This window comes from Camarhynchus parvulus, chromosome 2, assembly GCF_901933205.1.
Source record: "Camarhynchus parvulus chromosome 2, STF_HiC, whole genome shotgun sequence".
NCBI lineage: Eukaryota > Metazoa > Chordata > Aves > Passeriformes > Thraupidae > Camarhynchus > Camarhynchus parvulus.
In genome coordinates, this window is record NC_044572.1 from 38520384 (window position 1) to 38537771 (window position 17388).

At 43.1% G+C, this 17388-nt stretch overlaps 1 protein-coding gene across 1 annotated transcript; it reads left to right on the forward strand.

Annotated features, from left to right (window-relative positions):
• The first annotated feature begins 12 nt into the window (after positions 1 to 12).
• Positions 13 to 5585, forward strand: RPL15 (ribosomal protein L15). Its single transcript, XM_030963559.1, is given in 5 exon segments — positions 13 to 143; positions 1517 to 1701; positions 3085 to 3113; positions 3116 to 3223; positions 5229 to 5585. Coding segments are annotated over 4 exon segments (615 nt in total). The 5' UTR covers positions 13 to 143; positions 1517 to 1529; the 3' UTR covers positions 5535 to 5585.
• Positions 5586 to 17388: the final 11803 nt, after the last annotated feature.

A 17388-nucleotide genomic window follows, 5' to 3' on the forward strand; every position in this document is an offset into this window, starting at 1 on the left:
GGACGGGCGGGGAGGGACGCGCGGTCCGCACCCCCGCAGGACTACATTACCCATGAGGCAACGCTGCCGCCGCCGGAAGTGTGCTGTGGCCCCAGGGTTTGTGGGAAGTAGGGCCTTTCCTTTCCGTCGCTGGGCGCCATCAGGTGAGGGCCGGTTCGCGCGCGGCCTTTCCCTCAATCCGCGCCCATCCCGGGATCCTGGCGCCCATCCGCCCGTCCCGCCGCCGCGCCCGCCCGGCTCCGGCTGGGATGGGGCTGCTGCTGCGGCGCGGAGCCCCTGGGAGGCCGGTGGAGGAGGGCCCGCGGCTTGCGCCTCGGTGGGGCGGGGAGGGGAGCGGGGCAGCCCGGCTGGCCCTGGCGCGCCACAGCGGGTGCGGGTCGGTGGCAGACGGCGCGCCCTGGTTTGCTCCGCGTTTGCGGTTTGATCGTGGGGTTTTTGTGCCATTAGGCCGTGAAAGGGTGGGGTGGCTGGGGATGGGAATGGATGAGCTATAGCTGGGCAGGTTCCGACAAGAGGGATGTCCAAAATCACACCCGAACTGTTTGTGGCGCGTTTTTACGTATAAATAAAGTAAGCTGCGTGTATCTGATGGTGAGTTTGGTTGGGGGCATGATGGAGATCAGGTACACGTGCTGATTGCTGCAGGTGTGTAAGGCCTCAGAGGTTTTTTAGGAAAACAGCAGTAAACATGATGACAAAATAAAGTAATATGTGATTTTTTTAAGCGCCTTCAGCTATTAAAACATGTTAATTTAAGACATATTCACATTATATTTATGTTACTGAGACATATTTAGTTCAGAAGAGGGAGTTTGTAATAATCATTGTTTTCTAAAGACAAAATTTGACCTGTAAGAACTTTGTGTTGGGCCCTTGCTCTGCTGAAGGCAGTACAAACTATCCCCAGTGGTGCTCAGCAGAAAGGATTTTTAAAAACAATTAGAAAAAAACTCCTCGGGGCATCTATGGAGCATAACACAAATGTCAGCAGCAGTAGGATACTGAGCTGTGACACTTCTTTTTTAGTATGACGCAGTCACTAAGGCCTCATTTTACCTAAAACGCCCCAATCCAATTAATTCCTTAAGCAACCGTTAAACTTCCACTTACTAATAAAACTGTTAAACTTTCACTTAGGAGTAAAAACTTTACTGAAGTCAGAGTTAACAATAACTCCTCACAATCCTGTAGTTCTTGATAGATTTGTGTGTAAAACTCCATCCAGGCGTTAATTGTTGGGTTCAGTAGTATCAGACATAGCGCAGCTGGAGATTTCTCAGTTGAGGAGTTTAACACTCCAGAATAAATAAAAGAGGAGGAAGATTGCTGGGAATGGTGACTGCAGGGTGGCATGCTGAAGGCTGCCGGGTGTGATCCATGTTCCCAGATGTGTCAGTGGTACGAAGACGTGTGAGAGCTCCCTGACTTCCAGTGCTGTTCCGTGTGTGGTTTGGTGGAAGATGTTCCAACTGGGAATTGTTCTTGGTGCAGCGTTTTCACTGAGCTCTCTATTCAGCAGGTAGACAGACATGGGTGCCTACAAGTACATCCAGGAGCTGTGGAGGAAGAAGCAGTCGGACGTGATGCGGTTCCTGCTGCGCGTGCGCTGCTGGCAGTACCGCCAGCTGTCGGCCCTGCACCGCGCCCCGCGCCCCACGCGCCCGGACAAAGCCCGCAGGCTGGGCTACAAGGCCAAGCAAGGTAATGGCATGGACAGGTCAGGTCCCCTTGCCTCACTGGGGAGGGACATGGCTTCCTGCAGTGACAGCAGAGTATCAAAGTCTGAAACTGAACTATCCCCCAGTAAAGGGAAGTGTCTTGCATGAAATGAACAGAATATTGTAAATGTCCTCGGTTGGTAGCGGTGCCCACAGCCTAAAACCTTAACTTTGCTTAATTTGGCATCTGTGCCTTCTGTTGCATTCTGGCAGGTGAAGCTCAAGTGGGCTTTGGCCTCAGTTTTTGTTCTTGTGCAGTGTTAGTGCCACACAATTGAGCAGGCATTTTGATATCCTAGGTTTGGGGGATGTCCTTACTCTACCCAAGTTTTGTCGTCTGTTACTTTGACTTCTTTCAGGTGACTGAACTGTGAGCTTCTAGCATCTTGAACAGAGCTACCAAGAGATCTGGATAGAGACTCTCACAAGAGCATGTAGTGACAGGACAAGGGAAATGGTTTCAAACTGAAAGAGCAGGTTTAGATTAGATACTACGAAGGAACTCTTTACTGTGAGGGTGGTGAGGCACTGGAACAGATCGCCCAGAGGAATTGGGTGATCCCATCCCTTGCAGTGTCCAAGGCCAGGTTGGATGGAGCTCTGAGCAAGATAGTCTGGTGGAAGGTGTCCCTGTCCATGGCAGGGGGTTGGAAGTGGATTATCTTTAAGGTTCCTTCCAACCCAAGCCATATTATGACTGTATTACAGCTGCGTGCGCCTGAGCAAGATGATGGAGTTTGTACTGTCATTGAAAACCAGATACTGGTCAAGGAAAGAAATGGGAAAAGTGGCTATCCATGTGTGACTTGTAGAAATCCATTTAAAAACCCAGTATATTTATTCACAAAGAAAATAAGAAGCTAGGACTTGACACTTCTGTCACTGTTTGTCTAATTTTGTCATTTCTCAGTGACGAGATTCAGCAGGGTTTGTGGATGGCTTGTGCTCAGTGCTTTTTGCATGCTGCCATCTGAATTTCGGGTAGTGGTTTTGCTGGTTGGTGGTTTTTTTGGGTTGATGTTTTTTGTGGGGTTTTTTTTGGTTGGTTGGTTGGGGTTTTTTTTGCTTTTTTTTGGTTTTTTTGGTGGGTTTTTTTTTTGGTAGGTTTTTTTTTTTCAGTTATTGTATTACAGTATAGCTGTAGCTGATCTTAGTTGGTTTGGGACTGGATAGTGGCAAGCTGCCATAAGCTCTGGTTTGGAGCCAAAACCAGTTGCATCAGGATATCACTTTTCTTACTCCTTTGTAATGAAAATAACAAAAACATCTTGCACTATGCACCTCAAGTTGTAAATTTTGGTAAAAATTGGTAAAAGTACAATTGCTGCTAGAATTGTTGTCGTTCCTGAGTCGCTGTTTGTTTTAGGTTACGTTATTTACCGTGTCCGCGTTCGCCGCGTGGTGGCCGCAAACGCCCCGTCCCCAAAGGTGCAACCTATGGTAAACCCGTGCATCATGGTGTTAACCAGCTCAAGTTTGCCAGGAGTCTTCAGTCTGTAGCAGAGGTGAGTATTTTGGTTATTGCTCACAAATTTGGGTTGGAAAGTTTAAGTCTGTAAAAGCCAAAAATACTCAGAGACAAAAAATACAGAAACAAACCAGCTGTTTTGTTAGTAAGTTGTTAGTAAGATTTTGAATAATGGTGGTGGGAAAGCAGCAGTCTTTAAAAACTCTATTGAGACAATAAAAAGAACTATCCAGACTTTTAAAATGGGGTCTATGGGAACCACTTGAGTGGTTTAGTGAAGTTCATACTTCTCAAGTATGCCACAATATTTGTTATGAAAAACACGTAACTAGTCCAAGTCACAGTAAAATAAAGAGCTAGGCATGAGAAATAAGAACTTGCATGTGCTAAGGTGTGGATCACTAGCTGTAGGTGATGGTCCTTTCACAAAGTACGTGTGAGTTCCTGTCTTAAAGCCTGTAGCACCTGTTTGTGTAGTGGTTCTGCACAGCACCCTTAGATGTATTGCAGGAGCTGGAGGCAGTGTGCCAGAGACCTGCTTCTTTGTAAAAAACTGGTACCTCACAGGCACACAGCTTGGTGGTTAACTTATTTTTAGGTGAGATCTTGTTACTGAAATACTCAAAATGTAAACTTTGATTTGATGAGATCTTGTAAGCTTCGTTGCTATCACAGTTGTAGTTGGAAGAGATGGAGTTCTCACCTTTACCAAAAAAACCCTCTTTCAGTGGGTTAGAGTTAATACCAAGCTGCATTCTCAGACTAGACATTATGGAAGAAGGGTGAGTGTCATTGCCTTTCCATCTTGAAAGAAGACTTTTCTGTTCTCAAGACTTTAAAAAAATTTGCTGAGTGACTTCTGCAAGTTGAGTATGATGGGATTTTTTTTTTCAGGGAAAAAATATGAATGGGACATGCTTATTTAAAAGAGACACAGGTGATGAGTTTGAATTAAAAATGCTATTCTATTTTCAGTGCTCATGGCATTCTCTTCATATGTGTTGTTCTCAGATACCTGATGCCTAATCACATGCTCGCTTAGGATAGCCATGGAAGAGGTTATTTGCCCTCAGTTTTAGCTTCAAATTTTCTGAATCTGACACAGTCTTTCTGGAAGACTTACGGAAGTGCAAAGCCTCAATTGGAGCTCCCATCCTCAAATAGAAGCTGGTCAAGGATGATTGGTGTTCTAATATTTCATACAGGTGTTGCTTTCACACTAGAATAAAAGAACTTGAAAAAAGGTTATTCCATGTGCAGAAAAGAGTCAAGCTGTTTAGGAAAGCCTGAAACAATAGTTTAAGATCACATTGGGGAAGAAGATGAATGGAGTCCATTGGTTCATGCTTCCCCATGATGATGATAAAGTCCTACAATTAAACACACTTAGTGTGTTTTAAATAAGGAGTATTCTTGACAGGAGAAGCAGATTGAGTTGCATAATTGCTATTTTCTGCTTTGTTTTGTTTTCTAAACTAAGATTGTGTCTTCCTAACCACAAGTGAGGATAGGAATAGCACACACTAATATGCCAGCAGTGGTACAAAGATTTGTTGCATCAGCTATTCTTTTACTCCTACCAGTGCAGGCTTACACTCTGCAGAAATTTCTTTCTCCCCTGTAGCTTTGGATGTGGAAATTAATCACTTTCATAACTTCCCATAAAAGATTGTTCCATCACCCCAAGTGCAGTTCATGCTTTTCATATTCATGTTGAAGTTATTCTTAACATTGTGTTTTTACTGACTGGGTGCTTCTGTGTACAAGGAGTTCTTTTGTATACTAAACACCTTCCTGCTCATGGTCTTTATAACCTATTTCATGCAGGAATCCAAACATCCTTTTTTTTTTTTGTAACACAGTGTTCTTTTCAGCTGTTACTTTTCCTTGCACCTTTGCAGCTGGAAGGGGGTGAGTTTTTATAGGAAAAGAGGTTGTCCTAGGGAAAATTGAAATTTAATGTTTGAGTTAGTAATATTTCTGCATGAAGAGTGCCCTGCATCCATGGTTTTACAGCCTGTTGCATTTATTTTTTCCTCTAGGAACGTGCTGGCCGTCACTGCGGGGCTCTGAGAGTCCTGAACTCGTATTGGGTGGGCGAAGATTCCACTTACAAGTTCTTTGAGGTGATCCTGATCGATCCTTTCCATAAGACCATCAGGAGGAACCCCGATACCCAATGGATCACCAAGCCCGTCCACAAGCACAGGGAGATGCGCGGGCTGACGTCAGCCGGGCGCAAGAGCCGCGGCCTCGGCAAGGGCCACAAATTCCACCACACCATCGGTGGCTCGCGCCGCGCCGCCTGGAGGAGGCGCAACACCCTGCAGCTGCACCGCTACCGCTAATCCTTGTAAACGTGGCCATCCAATAAAGATCATGCAGGTTGTTCAATTCAACAGTGCTTCTGCTGCTTCTTGGGTTATGTGGATAAGCATAGCATTCTCCAGGAGTTCTAGTGTTTCCATATTTTGACAGGCTTTTGAAAATGTAATTTGATACTTGTGGAGATTATAGGCCCCAAGTATAGAGTTCTGTGATGGGTTTCACTTTGGATAACATGGAAGGACGTGTGCAGTGTGTATTGAAAGCCCAAGGGCTGGTCCATGTTCTTTTTTCTCTTGGTCTGAGTTTATTTAGTCACTGTTTGTAGGTTGGGGTCTCTGTCCTGTGCTTGGACTGAAGACCAGCTTTGATCTTGTGCAGTGAGATGTAAACTGAAAGTGCTCATTTATTTTTTATGGGTAATTAAATACTAATGGCTATTTTATTTTTCAAGTTCTGTTTTTTTGTACTTCTTCAGTGTCAAACCAGCTCTTGGGCCTCTCAGCTACAAACATTGTCTAAATGAGCTAACACAGAATAGAAAGGTAAAGCTTGCTCTCTTCATTGCAGTGCACAGTATTAAAAATGTGGGCACATTGCAAAGAATGATAAGATTTTAGGCTGAATAGTAAAATACTGTAGAGTAGGTATTTAATTTGTCAAGATTGAGGGGAGACAATTTCTTAAACCTTCCTTTTGATATCAGAACAGAAAACATGCATCTGTGTTAAAGAGCTGCATTCTGATTTACTCTGCATGGTTAGGTGGTAGAAATAAACACATTTGGGTAACAGTTAGAGATGAATGTATCTAGACTACTTTTTGTGAAATCACAGTATGACCTTTTCAGCATGAAGTCAGTTTGCACATAAAGGCTGGGACATTAAATGCAGGTCCTGGTAAATTAGGTGGATGGCTGTTGTTGCTTCCACAGATTCTGTATTATATCCATTAGGTAGTGATGGGAAAAGAGGTTGATAGAAGGCTGTAAAGAAGGTTGACAGAAGTAGCTGTGTCTTCCTGGAACTTCAGCTTGGGATGTGGAATGTTTTGGTTTTTTTTCCTGAAACATGTTAAACATTGAAACATGTTAAGATTTTCCTTTCAACTGAGAAGTTCACTTAATACTCCACTGTGTTCACGAGTGTAAGGTCCTACAGGAGGGTGGTAGTCTAAGGAAGAGACATTTTGGCAGTGTGTTCTCAAAGCCAGGAATTACAGCTCAAGGTGGCAATTCTTTGATGACATGTTTGGTTCAAACAAGAAAAGTGCAAAATAATTAAAAAGTATTAAAGCTATCTGCTCTAAACATGGGAGATTTTTTTAGCCTCTCCTTTAAAGTATCACTGATGTTCTTGAAAGGTAGTCCTGTGAGGTTATAGGACAGGAAGTGGAAGTTCCTTGGAGCAGATTTGATGATGAGTGAGGTCTCCCCTGAGCATGGAGGGGGTTATTGCAGAGAGGGGGCTGCTCTGTCTGCTTTGTAGATGTAATGGCTTCAGCTAGTGCCAGTATGGCCAGTGTGTCCGTTCCTTTGGAATTATTTTAGATTATAGAGTAGGAATCAGGCTCTATTTTTAGAGCCCAGCTTTTTAATTCATTAGCTGTACAGAGCATGTTTGAGCAACATGGTCTAGAAAAAGGTGTCCCTGCCCATGGCAGGAGATTTGGAACTAGATGATCTTAAAGGTTCCTTCAACCCAAATCTATGATTTTTTTTTGGCAACAACTTCAAGACCGGTGATACTGTACTGGGGTTGTTAAGCTGTGTGGGACTCTTGTCATTGATGAGGGAGGGTGACAGCAGGTGATGGGGCAGATGGCACTAGCGCTGTGTCATTTGCCAGCTTTCAAACCTTGCAGCACATGGCAGGTGTCTGGCAGGTGGTAGGTCTAGAGATGTACCTTAGGTTGGCCCTTATGGTCCTGTAATTCTTTGGACTTTAAAAGAAAATACTGTCCCGTCTAAAGTTTATTGAAAACTGCTGATGACAGTGTATCTAAAGGGGTGTGGTATCTAGCAGACCAGTGAGGGAATTTGAAACAGATGGTGGTGTCTTCAGAGGATGCTCTGGGTATGTACAGCTCATTCCAAGTCTTTGAGATTGCCTTTGTGTCTTTCCATGCTAGAAGTGTCTCATGCTCTTAAGACAGGATTTTGGTTTTGAAGGGACATTGCTGTGCAGAATTTATGTGAAATGGAAAGACTAATTATATTTTATTAAAATCTTTATTTTAAAAAGACAAAACATTGAGGGAAAAACTTTTTTGTTTGGGGTTCTTGGCTTGAGAAGCCAGGGGTAGAGAGAGGTTATGTGATCTCTGCCTTTCCTCCTTGATTCTCAAACCTGTTGTGCAAGTTCAAGAGATTGCAAGTAGTCTGTGTTCCCTAAGATTATGGTAGAAACCAGTCACCTGAGACAGTCCTAGTGAGAGGCTGTGAGAACAGTCCTCCCCAGACACCAAGGGTCTGCCTGAAACAGGGACACTAAGCTGTAGCTGAAGGAGGGCAGGGGGAGGGAAGAGGAAGCTTCAGGAATTACACTAGGCAAATGTATTAAGACATGGAGGAATCTAGTAATCTGTTTCCAAGCCATCTACTTGGCTCTGTTTGCAGGACTGATCATTTCTCAGTCTGAGCAGGCATGTTTTGGATGTAATTAAAAGAGCTGTCTGGTTTCTAGGCAAGATAAAATGAATACCACAGTTAAACTGCAGAGAAGTGGGGCTGTACAGTACCAGGCTGGTTCAGCCTGGTTTTAGGTGCTGTTGAAAATAGTTGACTGTAAGCTTTTATTAGGTTGGATTTCACTTTTGTGTCAGCTGCCTAGATTAGCTAATCACTCAGCTTTTGGTACAAGGTGAGGACCTGGCAAGGGCACTATTTCTGTCCCGAAGGGTGGGATGTGTAAAAACAGATTGTGTGATTTAGGATGTTCCTTAAATAAGCAAGTAGGAAACTCCCTTCCACATAGCTAATAGAAGTGCTCATTACTTGGCAGCAGGAGCTGAGTTGCAAAGTAGGGACTCGCTAATCAACAGCGAGTGTGATTGTTTCCTTGCTTTGTCTCCGAAGCATTGGGAATCTCTGCGAGGCAGCTGTGTGCTGCTGGGAGAGGCACGCTGGCACGATGCCTGCAAAAGGCACAGATGCTGCTGGAGGAGGCAGTTGGCTCCTTCCTTGCAGCAGAAGGTCATGGAATTTCGCTGGTGATTTTTGTGGGGGCCTTAGAATGAGGTAATTAGCGATGGAGGAGAGTTATAGCTCGACTTTCTCACTTATCTCTGTCCTTGTAATGCAGCAGTTGTTCCCTAGCCTTGACCCAGTAAAGTGACTGCCTGTGAAGAGTTCTGTACAGCTAATGAATTAAAAAGCTAGGCTCTAAAAATAGAGCCTGATTCCTACTCTGTTATCTACTCACTCTCCAAGCTGGGAAAAAAACACCATATTTTTGTACATCCCTTTCCTTTTCCAGCAGACACAAGTCTAGTTCAGAGACTATCAAGCCAAAATACTCCGAGTGATGGAAACACTGCTGCAGCCACAAAAAAATCCAATTTGGATTTGAATTGGATGCTCTTTTCTGGGGCTTTGAGCAACCACCAACTTTTTGATCCAGTCCTTTTAAAGTAATTATTTGAAATGTAAAGCTGTATGAAGGGATGGAGAGAGCCTGTAGGTTGTTCTCTTTATGTGTCAAGGTTCTGAATCAGCTTCAATATAATAATTACACACAGAGTGTTTAGGTTGCAGAGCCTTGCTCCCTACAGTTAGGAAGTGTCTGAGCTACACTGCTTACACAACCTTTAATTCAGTGGCTATCCTGCTCTTACCTAATGGGCCAGAAGAGGCCTCTGGCAAAGCCAGGACTGGAACCCAGTTCTTCTGGACCCCTTGTCACTACCTGAAATTTAAGAGAGCATGCTTTTCTTTGGTATCAAATGATGTTCAGTGATATAATTAAAGGCTCTTATTGTAATGAAGATGACATTCAATCTCGTTAAATACTGTCATCTCTCCATCATTCAGGGAAGAAACGGAGAGCAGGGGTATCCTGGAGATCAGAGAGGAGATGCATGATTAAATTAAGCCTGGCTCTGATAAGACCAATGTTGGCTGACACTGCTCTCTCAAATGGCAGGTACCCCTCTTCCAAGCCTTCTCAGGTCTCCTTGCTCTTCTGGTGCCAGGCCTTGGGAAAACCTCTCTAGTCAGTATGTTGTACCCTAGCTGACTCCATAAGGGATTTCCAGTCTGTATCTCCTTGCACAAGAGCAGCAGAGGAGTGCCTCTGGACCCAAGCTGGCTGTCCGTGTGCAAACTGAAGAGTTCTCTTGGAAACAGAGGAATTGAGAGGCACATGAAGGGGAGGCGGGGGGGAACTGGAGGAGAAGTAAAAAAAAAAAAGAAGAGAACAAGTAAGCTGGCTTTCAGTGGGGCTTGTTAGTACTCTGGTGCTGCTCAGGGACAGGAACACCTGGTAGACAAGGCTACAGCTAGCCAGGGTCCCTCAGGGCTCATCAGCCAGGCCTGTGTGGGTCAGTGCCCACAGTAGAAACCTGGCTGAACAAACCTACAGCTCCTCAGAACAGCTCCACCGTGTCTCTGGTATCAATCTGCTTTCCTGAAACACCAGGCAGCGGCTGCGCTTCACCAAACCCAGAGCAGGAGGACAGTTCTCGGTGCTGTGAAATAAATGTCCTGTGTCCAGTGCTCAAGCCCTCCATGTCCCAGGCCTTGTCACTAGGCTGTGTGTCAATAGAGCAGCAGGCAGAAACCAAGACCCTGTTAACTCTGCCCTGTGTTCATGAGTGTAACGAAAACGAGTCGTCATCCCCTGAGAGCTCATCCACCAAGCAGAGGAAGTAGCTCATTAGTCCAGTGTTCACTCATTCGTTTATTCATACAGTTTTCTTGCAGCATTGTTTTTCTGTGACTAACAAGCAATTATTTGAACCCTTTCCTTGTATGAGAATCGCAGCCCTTCAACTCATCTGCTGTTACAATCCACCTGCCTCTCTCACGGGTTTCATGATTAGTCAGATAAGTTTAGATAGCAAGTTACACAACCTTTATAAATTATGTGTTTTGAGCTTTGTGTTTTCAGCTCTTTCAGAGCCATATATAAAAATAATGTGTTTTAAGTTGCTTTGTTTGCAACTATTTGGAAAGCAGTTTTGCCAAGGCACAGTTAAACAAAGTCATAATGAACCTTTTAAGCAAAACAAAAAGTTTTGTATTATTTTCACTTTGCAAGTTACTGCTACGGGTGTTGGTGGAGAACATCTGCTTAAGATCTTTTTTACAGGAAAAGACACAAATTAAGATTCAGCTACACAGTGTAGCTGAAAAGTCAGTGTGCAAGTAAAAGGACTTCTCTTGAGGTTTGGTTTTTTAAAAATAGAATTATAGAAAATATTTGATTCAATTGGTTCTGTTGAATCTGTAGAATCTAATCCCCAATCTTAATCTAAGTAGTTTTATTTCTGATAGATGCCTGGTAGTCCTTTCTTAAGAGGCAGAGACTAAAATCCATATAAGCTAATAGTAAGATACTAAGTTTTTAATTTTAGACCAATGATTTGTGCTGGGAAGCTGATTGCTGTCCATTGTAAACAGCAATTTTAAAGCAATAGTTATACCATATCAATGGGAAACACAAAATAAGCTGATTACTGTAAGTTACACTAAAAACCCAACTCTTAGATTTATGATTTATGTTGCTGAGAAGGAAAACAAAAATGAAAACACCATGAAAAACTGAATCACTGTTCTGACTCCTGAGGCTAAATGAAAATCTCCAGTATAGTTATTATTTTCATTGGCTAGTTTAATAAAAAATACAAGAATCATAAAACTATGTAAAGCATACATGAGTTCTATTTTCTCCAGTGATGGTCCCATCTGTTTAGAACTGAAAACTTCAAAATGCCTCTCTAGCAAACGATCTCACCTTCTAGTAGGTGCTATTCTGACCACATTCTGAAATTTTAACCTGTTTTAAGAAAAAAAAAAATAAGAGAAGTTTTGAGCATGAATAATTCTGTTAGCCAAATCATGACTGTTGAAATTAACCACAGATATGAAACTTGATGGTTTTTGCAGATACTGGAAATTGTCCTAAAATCACATTAATTGCATTACAGCTTGAGCACTGCATTGTATGGTACTTTCATAGGAAGTTTGTAATAGCAGTAAAGGCTGAAGCAATTTTGTCCTGTGCAGGGAGTCAGACAGAGAACCAGGGAAGTGACTGCCTTCCGTCTTCCCCCACTTTGGCCCACCCTGAAGTGGTAACCCTGGACCAGCTCTTTCAGCTCCCACCAGCCAACCCAAGCTGACTCATCTCGTTTGTCCTGGGTTTATTTACAGCTCTGTGCAACAGACTACTGCTTGCTGCTGACTCTGTTCTTTTTGTTGTTGTTGTTGCTGTTATTCAGTAGGAGTGAGATTGCCAAAGTTGTGGTTGTTTGGTTTGTAAAAGATGAGCTGGTCAGCTTCTTGTGCCGATGCTGTTGTCACAAGAGCTGATTGTGACTGTCTGTCAGGCATGGTGGGGAGGAGCAGAGGTGGGAGAGCAGTGAGTCTGAGCTGGCCAGCTCTGAGGCGGGAGACCTCCTAATTCCAACATAGACACAGCGTAATGTGTCTTGCTGGGTGGGATCTGTGACCCAGCACTGAATTAAGACTTGGCATTGCCTCAAAGGGAAATAAAACAAGAAAAAAATGTGAATGGCCATGCAGGGCCAGCCCAGAGGTCTAATGGGCACAGTGCCTGCTTTTGACAGGGACCAGCCATGGGCATTTGGAAAAAGGCTGGTGAGTGTGGAGCAAGTCCAGCCCTACATGGAGCATCTCCAGTTCTCTGAAGAGCAGGGTAAGGATTTCCTCACAGTGTGGTTACCCTCATGCCAGCAGCCACCCAGGACAGCTGCAAGCTGTGACATCCAGCACTGGCTGGGAACTCCCACAGGGCTTCTGGCTCAGCAGGTGCACGGGCTGGATCCATGTGCGGGATGGCATCTGAAGGCAGATAAAGAGAAAATTATTGCCTTGACTCATAAGTGCCTCCTGTAATTTGAAATGGGAAGTGGAAATACAACCTGTTTTGATGGTCTGCTCCTGGAAGCTCACTGAACCAGAGACTTTCCAGATGACTCAGAGCAAGATGGTTGTTTGCTGAGAACTGCTGTATCAAGGATTTGGCAGGATTATATAACAAGTCATTGTCCTTCACCCCAGTAATGTGTCTTGTCTGTGAGACTGATGCTTACAATTCACCAGTGTGAGGAAGAGCAATAAAACAAAATGGCAAGTGCCTGGAGGCATCTTCAGGATGCAGCTGAGCTCCTGCCTGGAACAGATCTATTATTTGCTTCTAGACATCGCACTCCAGTTCAGGAAAACAAGATAAAATTTCACTGCTAGTCTCATGATGCCACCCATTCCTTTGCAGTGGTCCTGTTTAGGTTGTGTTTGCCATAGTGTACCTCGCTGTATTTAGCAGGAGCACCAAAACTAGTTGTGGAGAATGTACCTCTTTCTTTGCTAAGGATCAGACAGTGAACTCTTTGGGAACTGGAGCAGGGCTGGCTAATTTTGTGTGCTTGAATTTTGCTATGTCTCTTTAAGTGCCCCTCCTGGAAAAGATTGCACTGGATTGTGCTTTGGTGAAAATTATCAGTGTTTGTAGGTGAAGGTTAAGAAGATCCTTTCTAGGATGCATTCTCCCAGTTCACAGGGAAAAAAAAACAAGCACCCCTGGCACAAGAAAACTCTGCCAAACAAACAAACAAAAAAAAAGAAAACCCAGAAGAAACAGGAATGGTCCTTTTTGTCAATGTCTGACATCAACTTTTTAAGAAGATAATTGATTATGTCAGGGAATTCCAAGAGTATTTCCAGTCCTTGGAACTGTGTTTGAAACTAATTAACTCTGTTCCAGCCAAAACCAGCACAAGACCCAAGCTGGGAATTGTGTTTATTTGCTGATGTTCATGTAACAAGAGATGAAGTGACCATGATGATTTTATTAAAACTGCAAGCGCCTCACCAGGAGGTTTTGTTGGTTTGCCTGTGATCACTAGAAGGAATGAGAGAATTGGCTTCCTTCCCTCTTATTTGTAATGGTTTAGAGCAGAAAGTTCTTACTCTGACTTGATGCAGAGAGCCAGTTTTGCTGCATGTGAAGCTGGTAGCTGAATCTGGCTAAACGCACATCTGCCTTTATTCACAAGGCTGATAATATCCAGCTCTGTTTCCATCCCATCAAATACAAATGGTCCCTTAGCAGGAATATTGTTGTGTCAGGAGTAATCTGGGCAAGTCGCTGAGGCATAACACAGCCAGACCCAAGATTCAGGACAGACAGAGAGGTCAGCATTTCCACTGCCTGCACAAGTGCCAAAACTGCAAGTCAGATTAGTTTGGATACTCAGCAATGTTTGTACCCAGAGCTATCCCACCAACACATTTCTAGGGCCCTACAAATATAATTTGGATCTCACGCTGGTGTTTTGGGGTTACACCCTTCTGCTTTCAATAGAGTTATTCCAGATTTATCTGGAACCTGAGTTATTTTAAGAAGCGCTGTGTACTTGCAAATGCCTCAGGTTTGTTTCTAGCAAGCTTTTGCTCTTGCTACCAATGCCTTGCAAAGGGTTTTATGAGAGAGACTCCATTTGTTTTAACAGTTAAATTTTTATAGCTGGAAGCAATTTTCTTTAGTGTAACATTTCAGGAGCCCTTTATGGCTAGCGATATTTCATTGAATGCCTGAAGACTGAGACCTACTGCATGACTTTATCATGTATAAAGATTATTATCTGACATAATTTGGTGCATAGCAGGCTTATTTATTTAAAAGGTCACACAATCATATTTCACCCCTGGTAATGGCATTTTTATCCATTTAATAGGTTTATCCTAAAGCATATTTATTCCTAATGCATTTTATTCAGAAGCCAGTTAATAACTTTAACTCCTTAGGCTCTTAGCAGGATACAGAAGCCAGCTTTTCAGAAGAGTTTGACCAGCTGGGCCTAATCCAGCAGCACACAAGGTCCAATACAGAGTCCCATGCATCATCTCTTGATTCAACTCAGCACCTTGAAGCTGTAAGTCATCTTTTGGACTCCAAGACAACAATCAGGGAAAAAAAAACACTGTGCTGTGTAGAGCCTGGAGCTGTCTTGGCCCTTGAGCTGCCAGCTGTCCTTTGGGTAGTTACAGATAACAAGTCTCAGGGCCAAAATGCATTTTGGTTTATTTCCTAGAGAATTTTTTCAGATTTGACTATAGTTGCCTTTGTTTTGCCTAGATGTAAAAGGCAGTTCTCTCTCTCTGGGCCAGTGGACCAATGGCACCTGTAATGAAAGCTGTTCATTTTCTACAAACTTGTGCTATTTAAGGCCCAGATGCAAGTCATGTTTGCCTCTGTTGGTGACTGAGTTGAGTTTTTTCTGGAATTTTCCTTGTAAATTACACCAGTAATCACAGTAAGTTTGTGCTGTGCAGAGGGGAGAAGAAAGGGTGATATATAAAACCTTGAAGGAGTTGGGGCTATCATTTCTGTTTGTGTGTCCCTTTCATAAAACCTGCAGAATTTCCCCAAAACAAGGAGAAGGCATCATTTGCATCTCTGCTCTGCCCAGGGTGAGATTTATGTTTGTGTTGTGACAGTACATCTCTCCAAGAATGAACATAGCTTACAAAGAGAAAAATCAAACTGAGCTTATGTTTTGGTGGCCTGGAGGGTTCAGAAGGGGAATGGTGGAGCTGAGCTATGAGAAGACTTCTGAAGCAATGGTTTTGATCTGGTGACAGCAGTGACACCACACCAGGGATGTCCTGGCCAGCACCATGTCATGCAGTGCCAAGGTGATTGCTGCCAGCCTCCAGCTTAGCTAACTTCCTAGAGAGCTTTGCTGCTTTGAAATAAGGTGCTCTTCAGGACATTGTGATATAAAAGAGTTGGGAAAAGACAGAGGAAAATACAAAAATCCAGATTTAGAAGGGTATTTAGTACAAAAGACTCCAGAATGGGAAATGCAGCTGCCCCTGGAGAGGTTTGGGTGGTGGGGAGAAGGGACTGGCAGCTGACAAAGCATAAGGCAGCAGTTGTATGCTGACTGTGCCTTCAATACAAGACTGCTGATGCCTTCTCTGAGACAGCACAATGTGTCAGAAATCACCTGTAGCTAAGTTGTGTGTGTCTTTTTCAGTGAAGGCAAAGGGTAGGTCCTTGTACATCCTTTGCACTATCCATTCTGCTTCTCTCCCAAAAATCCCATTTGGCCCAATCAAGCAGTGTATATTCTCATATTTTTCTTGTTAGGTGATGCTTTGATTTCTGAATAAATAGATGATATACTGACAGATTAAGGAACTTATAGCACAAAAAGAAAAAGGTGGGCAGTGATATTATGCCGTATCAGATAGGCTTAATTAACGTAGAATTAATGCTTTATCCTCCTAGAATAAAAGTCCAAGTCATCACCTTCCATTAAAATCTACAGGGGCAGATGAGGCAGTGGTAATACATCACTATTGCATGAGGTTGTTTCCCATCAATTTGACCAGCCCAGGACACCAGTTGTACTACCAAATACTGTGAAGAAAAAGCATGCCTGCAATAATGCTGGGTAAGAGAAAAAAGTGGCAGGGTTATGTGCTTCAGGCTATAAACTGACTGCTGAGGAGCTTAATCAGGAAGAGAGTTACCCTATGGGCAAGTTACTATATGACTGTCTATTATGAGCTTTTATATCTTCCTCTAAGGCTCTGATACCGAGAGACAGGATGTGAGTGCAAGGGGATGGTTTGTGAGCCACATCCTCTGCTTGGTTATACTTAGCTCTGTGACTGCACCACTCCCAGTACCTAAGCTAGCTGCATTTGTGTCATGTAGGCATGCCCTTAATGGGCAGCTTTAAATTATTCTATATTTAGCTTTTGCTTCTTCCTAAAGCATTCTGCGCACATTCAGCCTATGAAGGGATGTGATGACAAGCTAAAGACCTCAGGGACCTCCTTATCAGGATTTCTGTTTGACAGAGAGAAAAAAGTGCACCAACTGAAAGTGTTAGAGATATATATGTTAAATTGGAATGGAGAAAAAGTAGGGCAGGGGGTCAGAAAACACTGTGTAGGGCTTGACCCAAGCTGACTCTAATCGATAGAAAAATTTCCACTGGCTTCCAGAGGCTAAGATTAGTTAGATGACTTATGGCTATTTATATCACTTAATGTACGAAAGAAAGTCACAGTTACAGCTATCTTTATAAAGACTTTTAGAGGGCAGTATTTAAGGTAGTAACTGTAGATAGCAAGTGAATCTCTGCTTTAAAGAAACTGGAAATGCAAGCATGGGTTTTGTATCAGTTGCCTCACCTACGTGTACTTGTATGAACTAGTTCCATCTGCAGTTGTGGAGCACAAATTATTCAGGACAGACAGAGGGTTTCAGGAAGATCTCATCACACAGACTGACCAGAGTGAAAAAGAATGACAAAGAATTTTATATGGGGGAAAATATCTTTTATTTTATTTAAACCATTGTATGCTGTAAACAACCAGGGAAGAGAACCTGGACTTACTGTAGATCTACTGTGCAAATGTCAGCACTGTTCTGAGCATCAGTCAAAAAAGACAAATAAGAGGTTAGGAATTTTTCCTGAGGTAATAAGGAAAAAAAGAAATAGAAAACTTCAGGAGCTGTTATGGCATGAAAAAATGCTGTTCCTTGGCACTCTTCAAGTAAACAATTTTTTTCTCTTAGCAAAGTTTATGTTTTGGGATCAAACCAGTATTATTGTAAATGTGCCAGGTACTGAAGAAATCCAACTCATTTGAAAGCAGAAATACCTGCTGATGGA